The sequence below is a fragment of the Malassezia pachydermatis genome (genome assembly GCF_001278385.1).
Source record: "Malassezia pachydermatis strain CBS 1879 chromosome Unknown scaffold1, whole genome shotgun sequence".
NCBI lineage: Eukaryota > Fungi > Basidiomycota > Malasseziomycetes > Malasseziales > Malasseziaceae > Malassezia > Malassezia pachydermatis.
Genome location: NW_017253138.1, coordinates 1,181,529 through 1,208,055, shown reverse-complemented (window position 1 = coordinate 1,208,055; position 26,527 = coordinate 1,181,529). Strand labels below are relative to the sequence as shown.

Below are 26,527 nucleotides of genomic sequence, written 5' to 3'. Positions count from 1 at the left end.
ATCCATACCACGCTGCCGGAGAGTGTGCTTAGTCCGGTACGTGTGAATCATTGTCTCATAACAAGCTATTGCAGCGTTTGACTACAGCCGGCAAAAAAGATGGCATCCGCGTGGGCTCGTACCCCAAGGTGTGTACACTCTCTAAGAATGACTTACACGAAGTGGGCCGCTGGTGTGCATATCTCGCTCATTGGACACGATGCGAGCAAAATCCAAGAATACACGGACCAAGTGATCCACGAAACAGGGGGCCACGTCGTTGAGCTCTAGATAGGCTCCGTATAGTTCGATGGGAATCTGCTGTAAGTTTGGCACCTCTAGGCTCATACGTACTCGCCAGAAAGCGATGGCCCATCCGAGTAGTTAGCGACCAATTCGCCGGTCCACCAGTCGGTCGCGTTGTCTGTGCGATGCAGCACACGAATGATATCGCCTTTCTTGAACGACAGGTCAGAATCTTGCTGCGCGTCAAAGTCATGAATCGCCACCACGAGATCACCGTCTAGCAAGGATGGATCGACTAACTCAATGGCATGCACCGTATTCGAGGGCGGTGCGTCCGCCTCCACCAAGCGGTTCTGAGTTCGTACGGGCGATCGATGGCGTGGCTCATAGGCCGATGGAGCTGCCAAGGAGCGGGGCTGATACGTTGCCTCCTCGTCGTCCTCGTTGACTACAAGACGCGGCGCTCGGTGGGAAGGACGTGATGGCGAGGTGTCTTTCACCGCATGCTGATCGCTAAAGGGATCTGCCTCGGTCGTGGGGGAGGTAAATCTCCGACTACCACACCCTTTTCCAATCGAATCCAGCCGTCGTGGGCTGGCTCCCGGCGCCGAATGGAACGTAACACCTAGCGTGCCATCCTTGACAATCGTATTACGCGGTCGAGAGGGCGGTGACATTGGCTTATATCGAGATCCATCAAGACTCGACGACTGCAATTGCCTGTCGAGATCATCCATGGGATCCTGGCCCAGCTGTATAGACGAGCGGTAGCCACCACGAGGCACAGGCGGCTTTCGGCGTGGCTCATACCGGCTACTATAGGCGCCTGCACCCCCTTCGCCCACATCGAGATCACTAAAATCATCACTGTCAGCTAGGGACCATGCATCGTCCAGTCCACCGCCCGTCCCTGCCACTTCCTCAATCCGCATGAGCAGCGGCAAAGCAAATTGGGGGGGATCGACATTGCCCGCGAGGATGTCCATTGCTTTCACAGCACGGCCATACGCTTTTTGATTCACTTCATTTCGCTCGATCAGGACAGTGCCTTCAATCGTCACGCCACCGTATAACCCACGACTCACACTGTAGCTGTACATCGCGGAGAGCTCCATTTCCGCATTCAAAGCAGCACTGGCTTCGCCTGTACGCCCAAGTGGGCCTACAGCTAAACTTAGATTGCCACCGAGCTGGATCGAGCCTGCTGACATGAAGGATCGAACAGCCGCACTGGAATTGAGTACGATCAGGAAATCCACCATCTCTGCGCCGGCATTGAATCCTCCGCCGAGACCCCCGACACCAATAGCGGCCGGAGGAGACCACTCACCATTTGGAAGTTTGGCCACTACAACACCTGTCCCTGCACGCGCGCTCATAAGGAACCCAATGCGGTAGATCGTAAAGCTACTGTCAGTGCTTGCGTACGTACATGGCAAACCCCTTTGCCTTGCGAAGGACGCTAGGCGGGATCACTTTATCTAGGCCATGATTCTTTCCATGTGGGCAGAATGTATTGAGGATCTTTGCTCGTCAATAGGAGAAACCACGTACCTTTTTTGCACGCCGACAATCTCCCTCCATGGTTCTGACAAGGAGAACGTATCCTACGCGGGGAGCGCGTGGAGTGTGGAGATCCCACGTGGCGCACAGCACGGACGTCGTAGGTTGGCAAGGAGCGCTGTAGTTATACGATGTCCTTCTAGACCGTTTGGACTTCCAGGGCCTGGGGCCGATAGCCTATCGAAAGGTGTGTAGATAGTATATAGAGAGTGAAAGTAGATACGTTCGCAACACATGCCATGCCATGACGAATCTTGGCCACCACACACTGTGCCTCTTACCACCATGCCACAGTCGAGTGCGGCCAAGGTCCCTAGCCATGAGCTGGAGGAACTTCGCCGGACCGAGCTGGAGGCGATTGAGAGTATTCTCGGCTTAGATTTCCGGATTCTTACACCCAAAGCTTGGCATGGGGCGTCGACTTCGCACGTAGAAACGTACGAAGTCACGCTCCGCCCTGAAATTGATCGACAAAAAGCCCATGTTGCCGTCGTCGTGGAAATGTCTCTGACCAAGAACTACCCGAATGTAGCCCCAACGTGTCGTGTCAAAGTGAATGATTCACGTACCCGCGGTGTCTCACGCTCACAACTCTCGCGACTGGAAGACTGCATGAATGCGCAAGCGCGCTCCCTATGTGGGGCGGAAATGATTTGGGAGCTTGTCAGTTTTGGCCAAGAATTTATCAGTTCCAACAACCAGGCTCCAAAAGAGCACACAGGTACAAAACTGAGCCTGGAAGAGCGGATGCGACAGCGTGCGGATGCAGAAAAAGAAGTACGTATGTACGGGCACTTACGCAGGATGCACAACGTCGTACGATTATGGAGGAGCAGAAAAAGTCCAACGAAGAATCGCAGCGCTCAGCCTTGCTGGCATCGCAGATCGAGACAGAAACACAAAAGCAGCACCAAGCGATCAAGCATCAAATGAAACAGCTGCGTGATGAGCCTTTAGTGCCCCCGTCGCCTGCCGACGATGCTTCTTATGGCGAAGATATGCATGCCAAAGATGCATTGGCTCTCAGTATGCCTATTCTGACCTTTAATGAGCGTATCACTGTCGGTGATGTGACATTGCAGCATATCCAGCGTGGACCGTTGCTAGGCTCAATCTCCATCGGTCGCCTTTATATCGCCAATCCTATCACATCCAGTGGCGTGTCTGACAAACTATGGAGCATGGAATGGTACCCTATATCCTCCAGCTACTATACCACCACGACCGGCCTAAGAAAACTGGAGGAACTCGAGCGTGATTTGGACCAGATCTGTGCGTTGCAGCATCCCCACATTGTCCCTGTGCTGCAATGGGCACGTTTGCCGGTGCCTGATACCCATCCAGAAAGTTCTCTGTTGTGCATTGTGCATGATCATGCCAGCACCTTCCAGCTCAAGGCTATGCTTCAGCAAACAGGCACATTACCTTGGCATAGCGTTCGGAAAATGGCGCTGGCGCTCATGCAAGCGCTACGTATGATCCACCAAAAGGGAATAACACACCGCCGTATCGCCCTCGATGCCATTCTGTTTGACAAAGACTGTATACAGTTTTCTGGCACGCTGTATACCCAACGTATCGTGGACCTACACCGCTCCAATGCGCTCAATGCACTCTCCCCCATGGAGACAGAGATTCCTGTGGGCTGGCGTGCACCAGAGAGTATCAACAGCCCACTTGTGTATGCCCCCGCTCGCGATATTTGGGACCTTGGACGTGTTCTATGTCAGATGCTTTTCGGTGAGAATGTATTGCATCAATTTGCCTCGCCGGAGGACATGCTCTTATCATGTACGTGACAGAAACAAAACTCACCTTAGTGCAAATGCCATCATCGCCTCTCCGCTCTTTCTTGGAACGTATACTGCATCGATCTGAAAAGCAGCGTGGATCAGCCAGTACGCTGTGTTCCCTCTTGGAGTCGCTTCAGGACGATGCAATGGAAGTATCACCGTCCACTTCGATCACGGAGGAGACGCCTCGTGGGTCGTCTGCACCTATATTATCACTCTCGCCTTGTTTTCGCCCTCGCTCTTCCGACATGAAGGCAGCACAGAACCATTCGGTGACGAACGACCGTATTGGCTCCTTCTGGCAGCTACGAAACACAGCGCCACCGACATTCCAGCCTGTATCACGCTACTTGAGTGATTTTGAAGAGGTCGAATTCCTAGGGAAGGGTGCGTTTGGCGTCGTTGTCAAAGCACGCAACAAGCTAGATGAACGTTTCTACGCTGTGAAAAAGATTCGCCTGAGCAGTTCGGCCGCAGAGGAAGAGCGAACCATGCGCGAGATCATGGCATTATCTCGTCTGGATCATCCACATATCGTGCGCTATGTGACCTGCTGGATTGAAAGAACGGCTGTGCCGTCCTTGCCCACTGGGTTTGAGACCTCTGCCGAGACGGGCTGGGACTCTCATCCCATGACCACGAGTCAGCAGATGGACGCTAGTGCACTGCAAGCCCTGCAGCGGATTGGGCATGAGCCTATGGATGATTTCCTATCTACGGAGAAAGGCTCAGGGGATGATATGGACTTTATCGAGTTTGATCACGACTCTTCGAGGTCGGACTCTAGTGATGTGAGTGAAGACGATGAGTTCTCGTCTGAAGAGATTTCGCCCTTGTCCCACTCGGCGGAGCCCGCAATGGCCGACTCTTCCACGCGTGTGCTATACATCCAGATGGAATACGTCGAAAACCAGACGCTGGGTGATGCCATTGAGCGCGGTCTCAGTATTGAACAGGCATGGCATATTTTCCGACAAATGCTCGAGGCCCTGGCTCACATTGCTTCGCTGGGCATCATCCATCGTGACCTGAAACCAAGCAATGTGTTAATGGACTCGCATGGCGACATTAAAATTGGCGATTTTGGCTTGGCCACGACCAATTTGCATGTGATGGACTCCGGCATGCGTGAATCGATGATGGGCAGTGCGCCTGGTGAATCGACCGAGCTCACGTCAGGCCTCGGAACGTTTTCGTACATTGCGCCGGAGGTGTTATCGAAGCAGGGTATCAGCACGCGTTACAACCAAAAAGTTGATATGTTCTCACTTGGTATCATATTCTTCGAAATGCTGGCGTCACAGCGATGCTATACAACGACCATGGAGCGATATCAGCTTCTTCGAGACCTGCGACTACCCTCTATCATGTTCCCGAAAACCTGGGACGCGACCCAGCTTTCCGCACAGACGGAAATCATTCGCCAACTCCTCAACCACAATCCTGCCGAGCGTCCTACCCCGATGGCCATGTTACGATCACCGCTTCTCCCGCCCAAAATGGAAGACGAATTTGTACAGGAACTCGTCCGACTTGCGGCGAATCCTTCCAGTGTACATCGACATGAATTGATTCATGCGCTTTTCTCCCGCCCACAGACGGATGTATTGCGCGATTTTACGTTCGATACTGGGGCCCAAGGGGAGGAAGACGATGTCCTTGTCGGCGTCGTGACACGCCATTTGCGCGAATTATTCTACAGACGTGGTGCTGTGCCATTGCATCCGCCTTTGCTGTTTCCCGCCAACGATGTGTACAGCGCGGAGCGGCATCTGGTCAAAATGCTCGATAAGACCGGCAATGTCGTTTATCTTCCATACGATTTAACGGTTCCATTCGCACGTATTTGTGCGCGTAGTGGACATACACGATTCAAACGTTTCGACATCGGCGACGTGTATCGTGAAAATGTCTTGGCCGGTGGTCAGCCACGTGCGATCCTGGCAGCTAGTTACGACATTGTGTCGCAGGAAATGGAGCCTGCGTCGGAAGCTGAAATCTTGAGCATTATGGACGACCTCTTGAGAATGCCTGGTCTGGCGGGCGAGGCATGGGTCCTTGAGCTGAGTCACGAAACGCTTCTGCGTGCCTTTTTGGACCGGTTTCCAGCACGATTTCATGCCACATTGATATCTGCCCTGCCAGCCTTGCTGACTCGGAGCACAGAAAAGCGGGCTAAGCAACAACTTTCAGAGGCTGGACTTACATCCTCGCAGATCGACGAGATTGATGTATGGAAAGTACGTGGTGAACTCACGCCCACGTTAGAAAAGCTGGCCGCAATTTGGACCTCGAATGAGAGGGCCCTATTGTCAGAACCCATGGCGTACTTGACCCAGATTGTTCGTCTTGCTTCCCAATTTGGGGTACGGCATAAGATTCATCTTGTTCCGCTGCTGAGTCACAGTCATACACATTACAGAAACGGAGCTATGATGGCTGTATGCAAGCTCGTCAATGGTGGAAAGCATCGCGATGTACTTGCCATAGGTGGGCGGTACGATGAGTTGCTTCACCACTTCGCCTATCCTCGCACGGGTGGACATGAGGCTGTACATGCCGTGGGTATCCAGCTGGCTGTAGGCAAGCTTGTCAAAGCGATTGCCAAGTACCAAGAAATAAATATGCCACGCTTTCTTGGCCGTCCTGATGAAGAGCGGACGCTGGGTCCTTGGACACCCCGTCGTTGTGAGTGCTATATTGCCGCAAGTCAATCCGGTTTAATGGAGGCCAAGATTCAAATTTGTGCCAACCTATGGTCGCATGGCATTAGTGCCGATTTGCAGTATGAAAATGCGGCAGGTGAATCGCCTGAACATTCTGCTGCGATGTGCCGAGCGGAAGGGATTCTCTTCTTAGTCCTCGTGCGTGCACATTCGCCTATCCTTAAAGTCAAGGAAGTCATTTCGCGGGCAGAGCATGAAGTGGCCAAAGAGGATTTGCCTATATTCCTGCACGACCGTATTGCACGACAACGTCGGTTGGATCAGACTGCGACACACACACGCTCGCGTGACGTGGATGGAGGCAAGTCTGCTTCGGCCACAAAAGGATTGCCAAATTATACGGCGCCTATTTCTGCACGCTCGCATGCACATGACGTGCACTTAGTCCTACCGCATCGCACAGAGCGAGGGAGACGCAGTGAGCGTCGAATGAAGCCAACAGCGCGACACGCCATCTCCGATCGGGCTGGTGCGGATGTGATGCGCTTGGCCGATGCACTGCAATCAGGTTCCATGCCCATTGTCGCTGTGGAAATCTCGCCGTCCTTGCTAGACCGTTTTGCTCGCGTAGCCTTGGCACCGGATGATGTCCTCAAATCGTTCCTCAACGAAGAGAAGCTTTCGTCGGATGAACGGGAGTATTTGCGTATGATTCACTCTTATCTTCAAAATCTTATCCAAAACGACACTTCCCATACCCATTCGATTCCCCAAGCCAGCGGAGGGGCCCATGTTGGGGCGTCTTCCAATGCCATAACTGGCTCTGCTCCACGTGCGATTTTGTACGCTATTAAAGAAGGTCGTATTGCTTTTTGCTTATAGAGAATAGGGCGTTGTGAATATTTGTAGCACTAGTCAATCTATCATTACAAAACATCCATATGTGACACAGGCAAATAATATTGCGGCAGAGTCCAGTACTTGCGCTTCACGCCATCCCATGTCTCTTCGTCCAACTGGAGTGAGAGTGTCGACCACTTGGTCGAAAGGCCAATGTCTTTCAGATCCAGTTCAGACACCCTTGTGTACACATTGTATAGGAACTGGTTGGTTGCTGCAAGGCCGTGGAAAAACGAGAAACGCGCTTCCGGGCCAGAAAGGACATTGGGCAAGCACTCAAAGAATAAACGAAGATCTTGATAATCTTGGGAATAGGTATCAAAGTAGATGGCATCAAAATCGCCAAGAGCCATAGCAATAGAACCATCATCATCGTTCTCTGGCTTCATAAACTGCTCCCAAGTTCCTTTGAAGATCTCGACGCCAGGACGTTCATGCCAACCACGCTCTTCCATGAATGCAATAACATCCGGATGAGGCTCGATAATCACATGGCGGCCTGGCTTGTATGACTGAATAGCTTCATCAATAATGCCGAGACCAAATCCGACGTTGAGAATGGAAAAGCCTTCTGGTTGACCTTCACACAAAGCACGAGCAGACGCCAGCATGATTTCATTCTCCCATTCGGCCATGACCATATTTTTATCTTTGTCCAAGCAACGCCATTGACCACGCTCGTCCTTGACAAAGGTTAAACGACTCTGCAGGAAATCCGTGTTGGAGTATGTCACTTCATTGTGGGAGCCGGAGACCAAGGTAAGTTGCTCTTGCTCTCCTTCTTTGGTATGCACAGCATTGTCTTCCACCTCATTAGACTCCTGTTCTTGATCCTGGTGTACACGGCGAGAAAGAAGGTCCACAAGGAAGGACTGGCGCTCACCTTCCTGGAATAAGACCTCATAACACTTGACATGGTTCCTCGACCACGCCACATCCGCTGCAGTGTAGCCAAGGTGATCTACCGCATTCCATATAGCCCCATGTTTCAGTAGAAGTCGCACTACATCGACATGACCTGCATCTGCAGCATAGTGCAGCGCATCCCAGCCGATCATCTCATCATCCGCATACCAAACATCAGCGGATCCATCCCAATCTTTTCCTGGGTTTGTGACGGAAAGAAGGAGCTCGCACTGATCGACATTTCCTGACGCTGAGGCACGGTGTAGAGCCAGATTGCAGTTGACACGCTCTGCGCTCAGACCTTGCTGCTCTGCCATGACAGGGGAGAGAGAAAAACTACGAAGCCACGTGGCGATGATGTCGACACGCGCTGACCCACTGAGGCTTGCTATTTATCGGGCATGTCGCTGTTTGGCGCACCGACCTCCAACACAGCAGGCTCAAACCCTCTCACGCGCTCTGTGTCTTTCTCATCCATGAACACGGCCAAACCGTTCTCCTTTGGAGCGTCGTCCACTAACAATGCTCCAGCGACACAAGCTGGCAGTTTATTTAGCTCAGCGCCTACGAACGCGGCTACCAATACCACCACTACGTCTGGTGGTTTGTTCGGCGCAAGCACAGCCGGTACTACCAATACCAATACATCTTCGGGTGGATTGTTCGGAAAGCCAAACACTCAAGGCACATCCACAGGCCTATTTGGAACCCAGCAGCCCTCAACAAATACAACACAAAGTGGTGGGGGGCTTTTTGGCGCGCAACAACCCTCGACGAATACGGGATTTGGTGCCTCAGCGTCCAAGCCTGCTGCGCCAGGTGGTCTTTTCGGCGCACAGCCTTCGAATCCTGCGCCTAGTGGGGGCCTCTTTGGGAGCACAACGAATAACCAGGCGCCGTCTGGTGGGCTGTTTGGTACCCAAAACAACAATGCCAACCAAGGCACAAGCCTGTTTGGTGCGTCTGCGCCATCAACACAACAAAATGGCCCTTTCAGCACGACGCAAACCAACTCAGGTGGCTTGTTTGGTGCTTCGACCAATACCAACAACCAAGGTAGTACCTCCTTGTTTGGTGCGCCGAAGCCTATGAATGCATCGTTTGGCGCCTCGACAGCCACGTACGTACGCGCACTACTTACCTTTTAGTCCTGCCCAAAATGCATCGCCTCTACAACAGCATCCGTTTTACCAGCGCGAGCGGTACAATGACCTACCTGAAGCGCAGCGCTCATTGCTTGATACCATGGAGAAGTTTATCAACTCTCAGACCCAGATGAAGCATGAGCTGCGTTCACGTAGCTCGACGGATGAAATGCGGCAGCTTATGGCCGACGTTCATGAATTGACGTCGGTTCAGCAAGCGTTGGCTTCGACGTTGGAAGCGGATTCGATCCGACTGCAAACGGTCTCTGCCAAAGTGGAGCAAGATCGGAATGACAATGCGATGCTTCACCAAGTGGCAACGCATGCACGCGACAGGCTAAGTGATGGAAGTAGCTTTGTGGACTGGCTACGTCGCTTCTATGAACGAATTTCGGAAGAGGATGTCGCGCGAATCCAGCGGTACCGTCTCACCATGGAGGTATGTGACAAGCCTATTTACTAATCATAGCAATTGGAGCGGCATCTTCTCTCGCTGAATCAACGTGAGCAATTTGCCCCGCAAGGTATGCACCACCACCGATCTGACGACAGTGATTGCCGATATTATCCATGACCAAAATGCCTCTTTCATGGCGCTTACAGAACACGTGGCGACACTGCATGCTGAGATCGACACCTTAAAGAAAGACTATGTGAAATGGTACCAGAACCGTTTCCAGTCGGTTCGCGATCCCTTCGCGCCTGTGACAGCTGCAGCTGAGCATTAATATAGACAAACATTAGAGTTGAGCTTCCACAAGTTCAAAGTAGCGTCCTCGTTTTTGGAGCAGGGTTTCGTGTGTGCCCTGCTCGACAATCTGGCCATCTTCCACGACGCAAATCATGTCTGCGCTGCGGATGGTGGAGAGTCGATGCGCAATCGTTACCGTTGTGCAGTTCGCTGAGGCGTTGTCCAATGCCCGCTGAACTAGCACCTCCGATTCAGGATCCAAGGCAGATGTCGCCTCGTCCAGTAACAGAATCTTTGGGCGGCGCAGTAGGGCTCGAGCAATACATACACGTTGCCGCTGGCCACCACTCAGCATCGACCCTTTCAGCCCAATCATTGTATCTAGGCCTTCTGGTAGGGCCATCGCAAAGTCCCACACACAGGCTTTTCGACAGGCCTCTTCAATGTCTGCATCCGTAACGTTCTCTGGCTCCGTGGCACCCAGCAACAGATTCCAGCGCAAGGTACCTTCGTACAGAACGGGATCCTGCGAAACAAAGGCCATCTCTGCGCGCCATTGGTGCATCGGAATACTGCGCAAGTCCATGCCACCGTACGTAATTGTGCCTCGGGCTGGGTCATAGAATCGCTGCAAGAGGCTCAATGTCGAGCTCTTCCCACTGCCCGACGTACCGCAAAAGGCCACAGTCGAGTTTTCGGGGATGACCAAGTTCAGGTTTTGAATCGCTGCATGGTTCGGCCGCTGGGGGTAGCGAAGCTCCACGTCGCGGAACACAATATCCCGAGGTCCCGACGGTGGCCACACTGCGACGCTGTCGATGGCCGCCACACGAGGAGTGCGTGAAAGCCATCTGCGGACAACATGGAAGCTATATCGCGCCCGAGCGATATCAGGCGTGAACGTCGTCAGACGCACAGACGCAAACACAGCGACAAAAATGCCCTCAAACACCGCGAAGACATTGAACGCTTCCACATGCCCCTCTTTCAAGAGCGTGACACCCCAGTACATGAGCAGGGCGGCTAAGCCATACAGCGCAAACTGGGCATAGGAGAACGCAGCTGCAGCGATGGCCAGCGTCGCGCCGAAGGGCTTGACATTCTCGCTCTCCTTCTCAAAGTGATCCAGCACATCAGCTTCTCGGCCCAAAGAGTTGACCGTCCCGATGGCGTCAATCACTTCGGCAATGTATGTCGACGTACGATCAATCGGTTCCTGCACCACTGATTCGTATTTCTCCATGAGGCGCACATTGATGTAGCCAGCCACAAGCAGTGAAATCAGCGCTGGGAGCGTGACAATTGCCAAGAGCCAGCCCATGACCATAGCCATAATAAAGGAGCTCAGCAGGTTGCCGAGGGAAATAATAAGCTGGCATAGCACCACACCCATGGACGCGCCAATGTTCGAGGCATGATTAAAGATAGCTGCGCCTAGCGCACCACTAGAGTGCTCTTTCTGGTCAAAGAAAGCTACCTCCTGGCTCATCAATGCCTGGAGGGAGCGCACCTTGATATGGTCCGACAACCGCTCGGACGCCGTCTCCAAGAAGAACGAGGCGCCAAAGCCAAGGAAAATGTTGATAATCGAGATAATAAAGAACCAAAGCGACCATTTATCCGTATCGTGCCGCATGCGCTGTAGGTCGCTGAAACCAAGCGACTCAATCGCATAGCCAGACAGCCACGCAACAATGGGGAACGACACGGCAAGGCATGTCGCCAGAAGCGAGCCGATAACAATAAGCCACCACTGCTTGCGCAGAAGCGAGACGAAGTGAATGGTCTTTTTGCTCTCCGGGGGACCCACTTCGATATCCGGCATCGCTCGGGCCTTTTCTTCTTGCTCCAGCGCATACAGCTGCGATGGCTCGTTGCGTCGCTCACTCGCATCCCAGGACGCGGACATCAGGCCACTTCCGCCACGTGACGCCACATCGTGCTGAATGTGATTCGCATTCTGGACATACGACAGCATCGGTGACTCAGCCTCTTCGGTATAGTTCATACGCTTCACATGCTTGGGCCGCCAGGAACTGGCGAGGTCCATCGGCGCGTCATCGTCCTCCTCCTCGTCTGCAGTGAGGCCCGACGCAGCGCGATTATGCATCACCATCTTGTGATACGTGCCGTGACGAAGCTCAAGCAGCTGCGAATGCGTACCACGCTCCACGACTTGGCCATTTTTCATAACCACAATCTGGTCGGCATGCTGAATCGTAGATAAACGGTGTGCCACAATGATCGTCGTCATGCCACGTAGCTCCTGCTCGACCTTCAGGTTCTCCTTGATCTTCTCTTCTGTGGATGAATCCAGGGCAGACGTCGCTTCATCAAGACACAGCACCTGCGGTTCACGGACCAGCGCACGAGCAATAGCAATACGCTGGCGCTGCCCACCACTGAGATGCACATTGCGGCCACCGGAGATGTATGTATCCATTCCCTCTGGCAACTTACTCACAAAGTCCCATGCCTCTGCCTTCTTCAACGCGGCAATGACTTTCTCACGCACCTCCGGGTCCTCCATCGAAAACGACATGGCCAGGCCGGCCGACAAACCCATCGCCACATTCTCGGCAATGGTGCCACTGAACATTTGCGGGTTCTGACGAACCACCGAAATCTGGGAACGCATCCAACGCACATTGAGCTCACGCACATTGACGCCGCCAAAGAGGACACGGCCCTGACCTGGGACAATGTCTGTCTTCTCACTGGCCTCCAGCAACGCCTTTACCCTGTCCTCTGGCAAGTCCTGCACAGAGTCTGGATCGTACTCGCGGCTCAGCAGCGACGTAATTGTCGACTTACCACTGCCCGACGGACCGACCAAGGCTGTGACGGTACCCGGCTTGAAATCAATGCTAACATCCTTCAAGCTGGCAACGTACGGGCGCGATGGGTACGCAAACGTGACATGCTCCAATGCGAACGATGGCGTGTAGGTTGGCATATTGATGGGCAGTTCCTTGGTGCGTGGCATGCCAAGAATGCGGCCCTCGGTGCTGCGCACGTCAATACGGGGGTGCCGCTCAATCGTCAAGCGCATCTTGTGCAATGTTGTCAGGCTCTCTAGAATGCTTTGGAAATGCGAAATCACCATCGTCAAGCTGAAAAGCATGTTCAGGTAGTTGAAAAAGCTCGAAATTACTGAATCCATTCGCTCACGGCCCTCGTTGATCAAGATCGAGCCCCACCAGAACCCAAGAGCATAGAGGGCTGTCACAACAAAGTACATGGCCGACAAATCACCACCACGTACTAGCGAGCGGATGGTCACAACGCGAGCCAAAGGCTTGATATACAAGGAGCGCATCCGCTCAATCAGGGTCTGAGTAAGTTCGAAACTGTGGACCACGCGCACAGAGGCAATCACTTGCTCAATAAACGTTGACAGTCGACTGTCCACGGCCAACACGGTGGAAGTAACGCGGTCCGACAAGATGCCCAGCACGGTCAACACCAGGCACGAAAACACAAACATGGACAACAACACACCAGCATGCACAGGCGCACGTGAGAGCGCCATGATCAAGCAGGTAATAATGGTACCAATGGCATTTAAAAGGTAGCCGAGCTTCTCGCCAAACGATGCGCGCAGCAGGGTAATATCGCGATTCGCATGCGTCGCAATTGAACCAGGCCCATGCTCATCGTAATAGGTTGGATCCTGGACAAGAGCTGCAGCAAAGTAATGGTTGCGCAGACCTGTCGCAAGCTGGTGCGAACCATGTGACAAGAGCACCAAAAAAAGCCAGTTGGAGATGAACGAATAGGCACCAATGATGACCGATACCCAGGCCAACATGTCATTGTAGTGCATAGCAGGTTGCAAATTATCGACATGGTGTGTCGTATTTTGCGTCCAGTAGCCATACACAATATCAATAGCACCAATGCAAACACCAGACGACAAACCAAAGAAGATGCCCAGAACATAGCATGTATAAGGATGTTTGAGAAACTGCCATGGCTTCATCAATGGTGACGGCAGTGGGGGCGCAAACGATACATAGTATAGCAAATCAGGGAGAGATGATTTGTGTGGTGCAATGAGAGGGCGCCGAAATGGTGCCTCATATTGTTCCATGGTATCCCATAGAGTGATTGTGGCAACTGGAGAGTCCGCCTCGACGCAGAATTTTTCCTTTTTTGACACGACAATGTGGAGTACATCTCTATGCCAAGAAACGCTATGACTCAAAGTCCACTAAATAAGTACCGAATTTCCTGCTGACTCAGGTGATTGGGTTCTGTCGTTAATGAAAAATAAAGCACACGCACTCTTATGGGTGCTGTCGAGGGTGAGTGTACCATACGATACATACGATTGTCCTTCCAATGCCGCCTTAGCCAGCTGCCGTTTTTTCTCCTGCATGTGAGAAACGCATTGAACGTACCTGGAGAGCCAAAATCCTCTCTTCCACCGTGCCAGCAATGGACAGTTTGTAAATATAAACGCTTTTTGTTTGGCCCAGTCTATTGTGAGAGAGACTTCCACGTACCTATGCGCACGATCAAACGCTTGCTCTTCAATTTGTGGATTCCACCATAGATCGCATAATATAACACGATTGCAGCATGTCAAGTTCAAGCCTGTACTTCCTGCCTTGAACGAGATCAGGATCACTTTCACGCCAGGGTCCATTCGAATTCGTTGTAAGGCAGCTTCTCGCGCTGGCCGTCGCATTGCGCCATCATACCGCACGAAATCATACCCACGAGCCTCCAAAGCCGGCTCAATCAAGTCCAGGAATGTAGTGAACTGACTAAAGATAATCGTCTTGTCGTCTTTCGCTTGCTTGTCAAACGAGGCGAGCAGATCCATCATCATCGTCAGCTTGGTCGACATAATACCTGGTCCATCCCAGTGAATGCCGCCTTCTTGCTCGTGCTCCCTCTGCTTTGCACAGCCTGGGCACAATGCACTTACTTGCTCGGTCGAGGCTGCTTCCAGCTCCACTTGGCATCGCTCACAACGACGCGTTTTCACGGACAAGCCCGACAACAGCGCAGCCAGTTCATCGTCTTCGTCTTGGACAGATACCACAGGCTCAGGCTCTGCTTCTTCCGTCACTGGTACCGCCGCTTTTCCCGTGACAAGCACAGGGTGGTTGCAAGCCTGGCGCAAACGCAATAGCATCAAGAGAACGCCCATGTAATTCATCTTAGACTCGCCATTCTCTTTCAAATGCGTTTGAATGCGCTGCTCTAACTCCCGATAAAAGTCCCTTTCGTGGGTCGATGTAAAGTCATGCGAGACAATTTCAACATTCCTGGGCGGCAAATCCAGCAAGCGACGACCCTGGTACTCAGCATCCTTGGTCCTCCGAATCATGATCGATTGCAATACGACACCTAGACGACGCATACCGAGATCAATGCGCTCTTGTTTGTTGCTTTTCAGGGGATCACTTATTTTCTCCTGGAAATGCTTCAGATCATCAAAGGGCGGAATACGTAGGAAATGAATCAAGCTAAAGATCTCCAGAGCATTGTTTTGTAGCGGTGTGCCCGAGATGCACCATCGTGATGCGGCCCGAAGCGATAGTTGGAAGCATGCTAGCGAACTCTTCGCGCGATAATTCTTAATGTTTTGCGCCTCGTCAAGTACCACACGCAGCCAGTTCATTTCGAATAAGGGGTATCGTGGCTGTGCTGTGCCTTTCTTTTTTTCTGAGGCCGGTTTGAATTCAAGTTCTTCGACATCTGAGCTGTCCGAATCGAGCAATGCCTCCGATTTGGTTTTTTCTTTGCGACGACGCGTGGATGGGGCTTGGGGAAGAGCGCCTGTTGCTTTTAAAAAATTATCATGCTCGTTGGCGGCTGTGGCATACGATGTAATCACAACATCGGCCTTTTTCAACGTGTCCACAGTTTTTGCTCGCTGAGGGCCATGGTGAATATACACGCGGAGTGCATGGCCTGTCTTATCCTGGGCTTCCCGCTGCCACTGTTCAATCACAGCTACGGGTGCCACAATCAATGTTGTTTTGGTGTTAGATGACCAGACTTCTTTTTGGTACGACGCCAACAAATCATCTGGATCTACATCCGAGGCCTCCGCCTCTTCCTCCTCGATCGTAGTTTGGAGACGATCAAGTGATCGATGGTGCAGGATGAGCGCTAGCATTTGCACTGTCTTCCCAAGACCCATATCGTCGGCCAAGATACCGCCCTTTGCCTTCCCATGTTCACGCCTGCGCATCCAATCTACGCCTTGAATTTGATGCGGTAGCAACATGCATTTCATGCCAGGTACACGAGCCTTGTCCAAGTCCACTTTGTTCATCACTGTCACGATTCCAGAAAGCATCTTTTGTAGCTGCTTATCGCGCTCTGCTGCCGATATATGCGGCTGAGAGGCCAAGGGCGTCGTACTGCCAGGCGTATTGGTATAATACTTTCCAGATCGATCCGGAGTCGCAGGTCGCGGGGTTGGCGTTAAGAAGCCACGTCGGCTCATGGCTACGCGTGTAGGCGTACTTGTAGAAGCACCCCATTGGGGCCGAGCACGATCGGGTGTATGTACAGGGGTTGAAGTCTGAAAGGGCATCATTTTCACGCGAGGTTCCGTGCGCCATGGCTGGATGGATGGGATGGTTTTCCCTTGTTTCGGCGTTGCAGGTGTAGACGGTGTATCCTGCTTTTCCTCTGTCCTCTTTGCGCCTGAGGGGCTATTCAAGCCAAGCTGCTGCGCCAAGAGGCGCTGCCGCATGGCTTCCATGGCGGCGAGTGTTGGTGGTCGTAAGCGTGTTGCGTCCCACGCGTGGTCGTTACGGTGCACGTGATATGTGTCTATGGGCGCCTACGCACTGCGGAAGCTTTGGCCACTTTGGCTTGGGCCGCTGGCTTCACATCGTCGTCCAGGGGGGTATAAGAGCGCTTCTTGCTTGTGTAGTGGGTATCTAGACGTGGCTCTTTCTTTAGTGCATGCTCTCCAGATGGAAAGGTTGTGGGTAAGTACTTGTTCATAGAGGGAAGATCAGCATAAAACAGGACCTATACGTAAGCCGATCCATCACGTACCGAATGCGCCCAGCCAGCTCGGTGACCCCAGATGCGCCGAAGTTTCTCTGCGACCTCTTCATACTTTTTCGATCGGATGCCATACCAGCGCTCTGCGAATTGGAATACATGCCGGTCGACAGGGATACTGGACGCTTGGTCCAACGACATAAGTAGGATACAGCTACAGTCAGTGCCAACATATACATACTCGGCGACTTTGGGCCCGATACCGGGCAAGAGAAGTAATTTCTCGCGCGCTTCTTCATAAGACATGGAACGAAGGGAGTGTAGGTACGTATACACCTGTTCATCAAGGCGGGCCGGCTTTGGCTCGGTGTCTGGCAGTAGATGCTGCTGTGCCATCTCGACCAAGGCTTGGGCGGTCCCTGCCAGGAACTTTGCACGGTACCCAAATCCGAGAGCGCGCAAACGTGTTTCCACATCCGGCGCAGCGAGACGCGTAGGCGAAGGGAATGGATGGTATGGAATATGCAAGGGCTCAGTATCGATTTCACTTGCCATGTACACGTCGTCTGGATCCATCGATTTGCAAATTCGCGACCCCTTCGGGTATGTGTGGGTACAGAGGGGCTCGGAAAAATAATCGCACAGCTTATGCACCATCTGACTGATTCGCGCAATGTTGTTGTTCGAGCTGCAAATGAATCTGGATGTTAGTAGTACTATACATACGCGCATAAGCATTCCCATGGATCCTGGCGTAGCATATGAACTCCTGCAAAGCGACGTGCGTGTTTGGCAAAGATCGGATCGCGTGTGCACCAATCCTTGTACCATTCTTCAATGGGCACCGACAGGTTCAGGTAGTCACGTAGCCACTCTTCTGTGGTGATCTGAGTTTTTTGGTCTTGAGCATATACTGTGCGATGGTACAGGCAGTGCTGCACAGGGTCGTGAATAAGGAACACGACGCGGTGTGGCAAGCACAGCGACCATTCAATGTGGACCTGGCCATCGGGTAGGCATCGCGTAGCTACCGCACGCCATCGAAATGCCTGACCACACTGATGCCCCAGCATGAGCGGGAGCACCATCTGTGTAGAAGGGGCTAGACGTAGGCACTCGTACCCTGCCGGCGTCATGTTGGTGAAAGAGACACCGAGGCGGCAGGACTGCATCTTGTGGAGGTTTTGGGGGTCGCAGGTCGTCGACTCTCTCCACCGTGCGGCCAGGTATGGCAACGAGCGACAGGGGCCCACCGTCGCATTTGTCGGCTGTGGTACGCCCGCGGCCTACCGGACGCTACATTTACGAGTCGTCGTCCGACGAAGATGGCGAGGATGGCGAGGTATGGCCTCGGTCTAGTCGGCGTTTCCCGCTTTTGGACTCGGATGCCTCCAGTGACGAAGGAGGCGAGCCGACATCGCATGCCCGTCGCGATGTCGCTTCTATTCGCTTAGCGAATGAAATGGATCCATGGGATCAGTGGGAGCTTACATGTCGCGAGCGGGCGTGGAAACCCGTGCACCGCGCTCGATCGGTAGCGCCATCCACAGGACTTACGCCAGCGCCTGACGCTGGTGTGGACGAGATCAACACGATTCTCGCCAAGTTCCAATTACAGCAGCAGGCAACAGAGAAGAAGGAGCGTGAAGCGTTTGAGAAGCGAAATGCTACGCTATGGGAAGGCATTGAAGCGGCTATCCGGCAGGCCGAGCAGCGCGCGGCGCAGGAAGCCGAGCAGCTGGCCGAGGCGCGACGGAAGCAAGAACGAGCCGAAGCGGAGGCCAAGCGCGCACGCGAAGCTGAGCTGCAACGCATCGAAGACGAGAAGAAAGCGGCAGCCGCGCGTAAGCAGGCTGAAGAGGCTCGTCAGCGCGAAGCGGAGGCGGAGGCTGCGAAGGCAAAAGCACAGAATGTATTCCGCGGTGGTGAACATGTATGGGCCGCGGCCAAGGACGAATACGAGCATTGGCAAGCACGTATGGCCTATATCAAGACGGATATTCTACCTAGCATTGCGCAGCGGCCTGACTGGCGCAAACAGTGCTTTACTGCGAAACGGGCCATCACGCCCAAAGTCGGGCAGTTGACCAACTCTCGTGCGGAGATTGTGCGGATCACGGCGGCGATCGGTGCCGTGCTACAGCAGGCGCGTGACGTGCCTGATAAAGAGGCGTCTGAACGGCTGTACTACTGGTGCCTGAACCATCTAGCCAAGTGCCTTATCCGGCAGGCCGAGCAGGAAGTGGCCGCACGCCAAGAGACGGCGTTCCCCCTCGCGCGACTGGTTCTAGGTCTTTTCCTCCAGGGCCATACTGCTCTTGGTGATGTGCTTATGGCGCGTCTCGTGAAAAAATGTGTCTGGGTCCTAGCGTATCTTCCGCCACGTGGCTCGATGGACGAAGCCGAGCACCGACGTCGACTGGGTTTTAAGCCTTGGGACGAGTCGGCGCAGAGCTATGCGTCGCGGATGACGGGCATCTGTGCGCTGTACTTTGCATGTCTACAAACGCCGCTGGCATCTGTCGCGGATGCGAGTGGCTTGCCGGCTGGCCAGAGCTTGGCCGAGGCTGCGAAGCCCATCCCTTCGGTGTTCCGCCCGTTGCGGTTGTGGGTCTGGCAAGTGCGGGCGATGACGCCGCCCATGGCCGAGCAGGCGTTTATTGTGGGCGTATGGTGCACGTTCCTGGAAGTAGCTGGGCCATGTGTGTGTACGCGCTATGGACGCCAGGGGGCCAAGATGTGGTCGCTGCTCTTGGACGAAGGCGTTGCGCAGGCCAAGTTGGGGGCGCGAGAGAAGGACGATGCACAAAAAGCGGCGCTTGTACGTTTGCAGCTCATGCTGGAGACGTGGCGTACGACGCAGTCTCTGGGCGACCATGTGTCGCGGGGCCGCGAGATGGATCCCTAATGTATCATACATAACTAGCTAGCTCAACCACTACGGAGCGATTCTGTACAAAGAAGAAAGGAGGGTATAATGCATAGATACATACATGTCTGCCATATTTCGATATTTGGTATACATATACAACAATAACAACAACAGACGTATATATACTATATGGGAGGCGCGTCTCCTTACGGCGAAGCAGCAGGGAGAATCGTAAGCAAGATCCGCGCTACCAAGAGAGGCGTCGACTCGTCATGCACTGCCGGATTGGGCGTGTGACGTGTATTCTTGTGCTCGTCCAGGATCTCTGTGCCATTTTTCAGCAGGATATGGATCGGCAACTGCATCGGCAGACGCTGCGCATCGCCCAGGTCCATCGGCACACGACCTGCCAGCTCATGCGCATCATCGTACCAGCCGAGCCACTGCAGCCACGACGGCCAGTTTTGGTGCAAGTCGGGACGCGATGGCGCATAGAGCTCGGCGACGTACTCTGGCTTCTGTGTCGTATGCTGCAAGGCATCACGCAGATCGCGTGGGAACGACGCTTCCGAGGTCATCAGCGGGATCGAGATAGCTTCGCCTGGCCGGCCACTGACGAGCTGCAGTCGCGGTGGCTTGGCATGCGTAAACGTCACGGAACGCGTCTCGGCCATGTGAATCGAGGCCATGGTACTGGATTTCGGCATGGCGCGCTGCGTCGTCGCTGTGGACGACGTCTTTGTCTTCGCCGGGGCCCCGCCAGAGCTTATACGCACAGCCTTCGTCGGCATCGTAAACAAGCGCTGCTCGTCCGGGATGTGCAAGAGCGAGGCAAGGCCGCCTTCTGTGGCACGCACCTCGGCCAAGGGATCCGGCGATGGCGGCGGCGCTGTCTCTGTCGACGCGAGCTTCTCTGTGCGCTCCCACGCCAGTTCCTCTTCCTCCATCGGCGGCTGCTCCTGCGAGAGAATCGTGCCGTACGGGTACCAATCGAATGCCTCTGGATCGACATCCATTTCGCTCGCATCGTCGAACATGTGCTCTTGGTCGAGTAGCTGTGCACGAATTGGCGCTACGTCTTGCGGCTCGACTTTCATACTGCTCATTTTCTGGTGCCGCGATGCTTTTTGGACACGCGGCGTGTACGAAGGGACACGGCCTGTCTGGCGGCGCTGCGTCGATCGCGAGGCGGCAGAGGCAGGTCGTTTCTGGCTCTCTCGCGATGGTTTCCATGGCGCTGCGTCACTTGCGATCATCGGCGAAATGAGGCCACTTTCCACAGGTATGGTCAGGCGTGGTGGCTCACTCAGACCAGGCAGGAGCGGCGAATGCGTAAGCTCCGTCGACAATGGTGCGAGTTGCGGCGCTCGCTCCATGGGTTCTTCGTCCTCGAGCGTCGGCGAGGCAATTGCGCGATTCCATCGAGCCAGGCGTTCCAGCGATACATCCGAGTCGTCGTTCACCACGGGCGACGCGACGGACGGCAGCTGCGGCGGCGAGGCGGCCGCCGTCCCTTCTGGCTCTGCCTCCACATCCACCAGAATGGGCGACAATGCGCCGTCCAGCGGCGTATCCAGGCGCGGGGGCTTCATTGCTCCCGTGGCAGCTGCAGTCGAGGCCCGCGAGGCGGCGCGCGAACTGGCGCGCGTAGCCGGCGCTAAGCCGCGATCCGAGTGACGACGTGTGCGCGCCATGCCCATATGGGAGGCAGGCCGTTGCGAGGTACGCTCCGCCTTGGCACTCGCACTCACCGGCATGCTGCCCATTGACATGGGGCGGGGCGGACGATCAGAATGGCGGCGTGCACGTCGCGACGGGGCACGGTCAGCCACGATGTCACCACCTTGAGCGGAGCTGGCACGCGATACACCGCCGCCCAGACTGCTACCGCTCATGATGGAGATGGGGCGGGAGTGCGAGGCGCCCATGCGCATCGGCACAGGCTCTTCGTACCACAGATCTTCTTCCCAACTCTCGCGTGTGCTGCGACTGAGCGAGGGCGTAAAACCGTCCTCGTAGTACTCGCCCTCCATCTCAGGTGACGTCTCAAAGACGCCACGCATACCCAGCTCGTGCTCGTCGGCCTCCTCGTCGGAGACCTCTTCAACGGTAGGCCTAGGTGGCATCGATGCATCGGTATGCGAGGAGCCACGCAGACCGTCCAAGATATGCGCGGGACGTGGCACGTCGTCTCGATCTTTCTCTGCCTCGTACAACGTACCTTCTGCTGGCGCTGCCTGTGCGTCCTCCGCACGTGAGAGCGAGGTGTCGAGGAAGCTGTCCATGGTCACGGGCGGTGCAGCGACAGGGCTAGGGATGGAAGGAGCGGATTCCTTCGGCACCTCCGCCGCTGTGACAATATGAGGAGGCGCGGTCTCTTTCGGCACGTCAGCAGCTGTGATAATGGGCCGCGGAGCATCTCGTGGCGCCCTTGGCGGACTGGTCCACACAGCGCCTTGAATGGCAGGCGCCGCCGCGGACGTATCCGCCTCGTCCTGGTCTCCTGTCGCAGGCACGATCGGTGTCGTGTCGGTCATAGTCGACGTGTCAGCCGTCGTGTCGTACACCACAGGCGCCTCGGCAAACTTCACCGAGTTGGCCTTGAGTGACTTGTTCGCCATGGCATCATTCTCCCGCGCTGAGAGCACAATCGGCTCCACAATTTGCACCGACTTGCGCTTCTTGGAGGGAGGCGGCATTGCCTCCTCAGCCTCCGGCGCTGCCTTCGCAGACGCTGCATCGCCTGCTTCCAGGTCAGGTGTCGCGGTCGGCGAGCTTGTGCTCTTCAAGCCGGAGGCCGTAGCAATGTTGCTGATCAGACCGGCAATGCCACGTGCGCGCCAACTGTCACGCTTGGGCGCTGGCCCTTCCTTCTCCTGGTTGTACGTAGGATAAGTTTCTTCATAGTGACCGCCGTCTGGCTGATGTGTCTCGTAGGGTGCATCGTACGAGGCGTAGCCCATAGCATGCGAGGGGTACGGCTGCCATGTCGACTGCGAAAGGAAGGGAGTAATATCCACGTGGTCATTTTCACGCTGCCACGGCGGCTCGTCGGCCGGCAGAGTTTGTGTCACCATCTCTTCGGGCTGAGACGCGCGCATGGATGTAGGACGTGAACTGGCCGGGGTCCGCCGAATTGTCGACGCTGGATCATCGGCCGGCGTGGGTGCACGAGGTCCACTCGGCGTCTTCACGCGCGCCCCACTAAAGGTCGAGGAGGCACGGCGTTGCGACATGGAACGCCTGGCACCGGCCGCCATGGCTGCTGTGCCTGCTGCTCCAGCGCCGACGCCGGCAGCTGCAGCCGCGGCCGCCTCGGCAGGCGATGTAGCATTCGTGATAATGTCCGGCGTTGGCGCGTGCGCCGCCATCTCCTCTGTGTTGGGATGACTGTAGGGTACACGCACAATATCTTCTTCGACTGATGGGCCGGCAGCGGCGCCAGTGCCTGTAGCGGCTCCGAGACCAGCCACGTTCGAGGCGCCGCTGGATACAACCATGGGCGGCTCTTCCAACGACTCCATCGGCTGCATCGTTTCAGTGGGAGCCGTTGCCGCGAAGGCATCACCAGCAGATGCATCGGCAGACTCTGTGTGACGCATCGCACGACGACGTCGACGGCGCAAAAAGAAGCAGCATAAGCCAAACAATGCAGCGAGCACCGCAGCACCAAGAATAGAGCCGGCAATCGCGCCTTTCTCACCACCAGTCAAGCCATGATCTTGATGCACAGCTGCCGGCTCTGTCACATTGGGCTTGGCAGTTTGACTCACCAGCAACTGGAACTGATTTGCAATGGTCGGCATCACCCTGTTGGGCGCCGGGTTGTCCACCTGCATGTTGACCAACACTTGCTGGTTGTTCAAAGGCGCCGTACCCTTAATTGCGTTGAGCGCCGTGTCGTACTCGACCCAGCCAGGCGCCGCTCGACGCCCAATATGATGGTGATGTGCCCAGTCGGCCGGGAGAAGGGACCGCTTGGCCAGGACCGAGTCAAATGTGACATTGACAGGCGTCGTAGGGTCACGCAAGTACTTGTCCAGCGAGATATCAAAGTCTTTTCCACTCTGTACTGTGACATTGGGCAGCGTCGCCATGGTGAACGGCGATGGGTACACTGACAACGAGAGATTCACCGTCGTTGGCAACGCACCAGGATGCGACACCTCAATAGGCACAGTAAAGTTCTGAATCTGGGTCTGATTCTCCGTAAACGGCGCAGTGCCCACGAGAGATTGCGATGCCTCGTCATACGAAATCCACGGGGGCACGCCTTCGCCCATAGAAAAGGAGTAGTCTTGCGGACTCTGGCTAAAACCGTCGAGGATGAACAAGTCCTTTGGCATTGGGTACTGCAGTGGTGTGCCTTCTGTGACATTCGCCATGGGCAATGCACCTACCGTGTTGTTGATCGTGACAATGCCCTGGCCCAGCAAGATGGAGAATGTACTGGAGGGGCCACCCGTGTTGGGCCTGTTCGAGCCAAACAACACCACGTCAAAGCGTGTGCCATTCGGCCCCGCTTGAGTGGGTGCAATACCGGAATAGGTCATCTCCTCCTCATTAAACACAAGCCAGTTAGGAAGAGGAGTGGCACCCTGAAGATACGTGGAATAGTACACACGGTCGTCGTTCGGCAAGTAGAATGTTTCACCCGAAAAACCAATGCTGAACGACCAGCCCAATGGCATATGTAAAACATTGCCAGGAAGCATATTTCCGTAGCCCATAGAGGCTGCTTTGGGAAGCTGGTCAGATAACGAGACATTGAGCTTAGGCGCCGGCGCTGAGATCGTAGTCAGTGTGAAAGAAGAGCTTGCATCTGACGAGCCATCAGACGCTGTAATTGTCACATCGTTCGATTGATCTTGTCGGCCACTTTTGGTAGGTTTGCCGCTAATACGCCCTGTGGCCTTGTCGAACTTAGCCCAGCTCGGCAGGCCGTCTGCTTGGTATCGCAGCTTGCTGTCTGTATCAGACGTAAAAGTGTTGGGCAAAAATGTCCAGTCGTAGGCCTGGTCGACATGGGCTAGGGGAGGAAGCTGCTGCGCAAGATTCACAGTAACGCTGACATCCGCATAAACAGCTTGCAATAGGGAGAGCATGGCCAGCAGTCCCCATGCCGATACCAGTTTGGATCTCCACGCAGTGGATGAACACGTAGGCATATGAGAAGAATGATAAGGAGAAATGTAAATATGGGTGCCCTCGCTCCTGCACTTGATGAAGTTTAGGGTAATACAGGTACCAGATCGATCACACAAGCTATTCAGCAAACACTTGCGCAATCAAGATCAGGTAGCAACGAAACAACTACGCAGAAGCGTCGTGAGGACCTGCCTCAACGTTGATCAACAAGGATGTAGTTAGGGGATGAATGTCACCTACGCGTGTGTATGCCTCAGATGCAGGATAGTAGAATCTGACCCAATATGTCTGCCCCTCCCTATGACGCGTGCGCGACTGGGTATCTCGACCCATCATGTTGGCCTATGCTCTACATTTTCATGTTGATTCACACTCCACTCGTATACCTCCACATGTGGCCGCGCGCAGTCTCTCGGTGATCGCGCACTAGCGCCATGGCCTGGTATACTCGAATAAGACATGACGGCAATGACGTTGAGACTGCGATAACATCCCAGTCTATCGTCGCTACATAGAACATACTTGTATAATTCTTTCTTTTTGCTCTACACGCTCTATTTGCTTCAAGATATAGCAACGAAGCCATCACATGGACATACGCAACAATTCACCTGGTGTTCTTACCCTCGACATGGCCAGAGCTTTTGTACTGATACGTTTTCTAGCAGTGTATGTGAATGAACGGTGTTTAGTGTTGGTAAGGGAAGCCTTCGCATGGAGAGTCAAGATGGACTAGCGGTGCAAAATTGCTTACGTAGTACACTGCCGCCCTTGACACGTACGGCGCATCCAGCGTGCTTCATCGCTCATGTCCAACAAGCAGTACAAGACACTAGGCGAGGACCTGTGGCGTCAAGGGACACAGAAAGTGGTACGTCTTTTGTGTAACTCATATGTCAGAATGCTGAATTGTTTACATTGACATATGGCGCGTTGGTCGTCCAGCTCCTGAAAGACTATGAAGACTATGAACAGGTGAACACGCAATTGGACAAGATGTACGTTGAGCTATACTACTAACATGTAGGGGCTATAATATCGGAACACGCCTAATTGAAGAGTTTCTGGCGCGTAGTCAACTTCCTAAATGCACTGATCTCCGTGAAATGTCGGAGATTGTGAGCAAAGTGGGCTTTAAAATGTTCTTGAACATAACTCCGAACGTATCTTTCTCTAGTACGAGCGGGAATGGCAGTGCAACTACTTCAAATGCCAATCAGAGCTCAGCGTCTGCATCTGTTTCCCACTCCAATACCCCTGCTGTGTCCAGTGATACTGGTATGGACACCAGCGCAGGTCTCAAAGAGTTTACGTTGCAATTCCCAGAGAACCCGCTCGCGGAGTTTGTTGAGCTTCCAGAGGATGCGATTCGTGGCGGCCTATGGTACTCAAATGTGCTAGCTGGCGTGCTGCGTGGGGCTCTAGAAATGGTTCAGATCCAGACAGAGTGTGCCTTTGTATCGGACACCTTGCGAGGCGACGACACAACAGAGATTCGTGTCCGCCTGCAGAGGTTCTTGGAGGAAGAAGCCCCGCCTGCAGACGATTAGGCTGTTATTATTATTATTCTTTTGCTATCATCACCAACATGTAGTATGGAACCCAATATATCTCTATGACAAAAGACGTACATATAC

At 54.2% G+C, this 26,527-nt stretch overlaps 8 protein-coding genes across 8 annotated transcripts; 4 read left to right on the top strand and 4 right to left on the bottom strand.

Moving 5' to 3' along the window:
• Positions 1-323: 323 nt before the first annotated feature.
• Malapachy_3544 (hypothetical protein) lies at positions 324-1,809 on the bottom strand (the record flags this gene model as incomplete). Its single annotated transcript, XM_018138012.1, has 3 exons — positions 324-1,632; positions 1,658-1,749; positions 1,780-1,809. The coding sequence occupies 3 exons, from the start codon at positions 1,807-1,809 to the stop codon at positions 324-326; spliced, it is 1,431 nt and encodes a 476-aa protein (XP_017994167.1).
• A 264-nt stretch (positions 1,810-2,073) lies between these two features.
• Positions 2,074-7,129, top strand: Malapachy_3579 (gcn2-ser thr protein kinase; the record flags this gene model as incomplete). Its single annotated transcript, XM_018138045.1, has 3 exons — positions 2,074-2,565; positions 2,592-3,579; positions 3,609-7,129. The coding sequence occupies 3 exons, from the start codon at positions 2,074-2,076 to the stop codon at positions 7,127-7,129; spliced, it is 5,001 nt and encodes a 1,666-aa protein (XP_017993992.1).
• Positions 7,130-7,173: 44 nt separating this feature from the next.
• Positions 7,174-8,370, bottom strand: Malapachy_3543 (rmt2-protein-arginine n-methyltransferase; the record flags this gene model as incomplete). Its single annotated transcript, XM_018138011.1, has 1 exon — positions 7,174-8,370. One exon carries the CDS (start codon positions 8,368-8,370, stop codon positions 7,174-7,176), a length of 1,197 nt encoding a protein of 398 aa, XP_017993945.1.
• Positions 8,371-8,454: 84 nt separating this feature from the next.
• Positions 8,455-9,926, top strand: Malapachy_3582 (nuclear pore protein; the record flags this gene model as incomplete). Its single annotated transcript, XM_018138048.1, has 4 exons — positions 8,455-9,173; positions 9,202-9,637; positions 9,668-9,722; positions 9,751-9,926. The coding sequence occupies 4 exons, from the start codon at positions 8,455-8,457 to the stop codon at positions 9,924-9,926; spliced, it is 1,386 nt and encodes a 461-aa protein (XP_017994104.1).
• Positions 9,927-9,938: 12 nt separating this feature from the next.
• On the bottom strand, positions 9,939-13,871 carry Malapachy_3553 (multidrug resistance protein 1; the record flags this gene model as incomplete). Its single annotated transcript, XM_018138021.1, has 1 exon — positions 9,939-13,871. The coding sequence occupies one exon, from the start codon at positions 13,869-13,871 to the stop codon at positions 9,939-9,941; it is 3,933 nt and encodes a 1,310-aa protein (XP_017993897.1).
• Positions 13,872-18,098: 4,227 nt separating this feature from the next.
• Positions 18,099-19,778, top strand: Malapachy_3527 (poly + mrna-nucleus export-related protein; the record flags this gene model as incomplete). The annotated part of the gene is made up of 1 exon (XM_018137995.1): positions 18,099-19,778. The coding sequence occupies one exon, from the start codon at positions 18,099-18,101 to the stop codon at positions 19,776-19,778; it is 1,680 nt and encodes a 559-aa protein (XP_017993848.1).
• A 170-nt stretch (positions 19,779-19,948) lies between these two features.
• Malapachy_3511 (axl2-required for axial pattern of budding) lies at positions 19,949-24,910 on the bottom strand (the record flags this gene model as incomplete). The annotated part of the gene is made up of 1 exon (XM_018137979.1): positions 19,949-24,910. One exon carries the CDS (start codon positions 24,908-24,910, stop codon positions 19,949-19,951), a length of 4,962 nt encoding a protein of 1,653 aa, XP_017993696.1.
• Positions 24,911-25,698: 788 nt separating this feature from the next.
• On the top strand, positions 25,699-26,440 carry Malapachy_3505 (transport protein particle complex subunit; the record flags this gene model as incomplete). The annotated part of the gene is made up of 3 exons (XM_018137973.1): positions 25,699-25,761; positions 25,791-25,888; positions 25,918-26,440. 3 exons carry the CDS (start codon positions 25,699-25,701, stop codon positions 26,438-26,440), a joined length of 684 nt encoding a protein of 227 aa, XP_017993735.1.
• Positions 26,441-26,527: the final 87 nt, after the last annotated feature.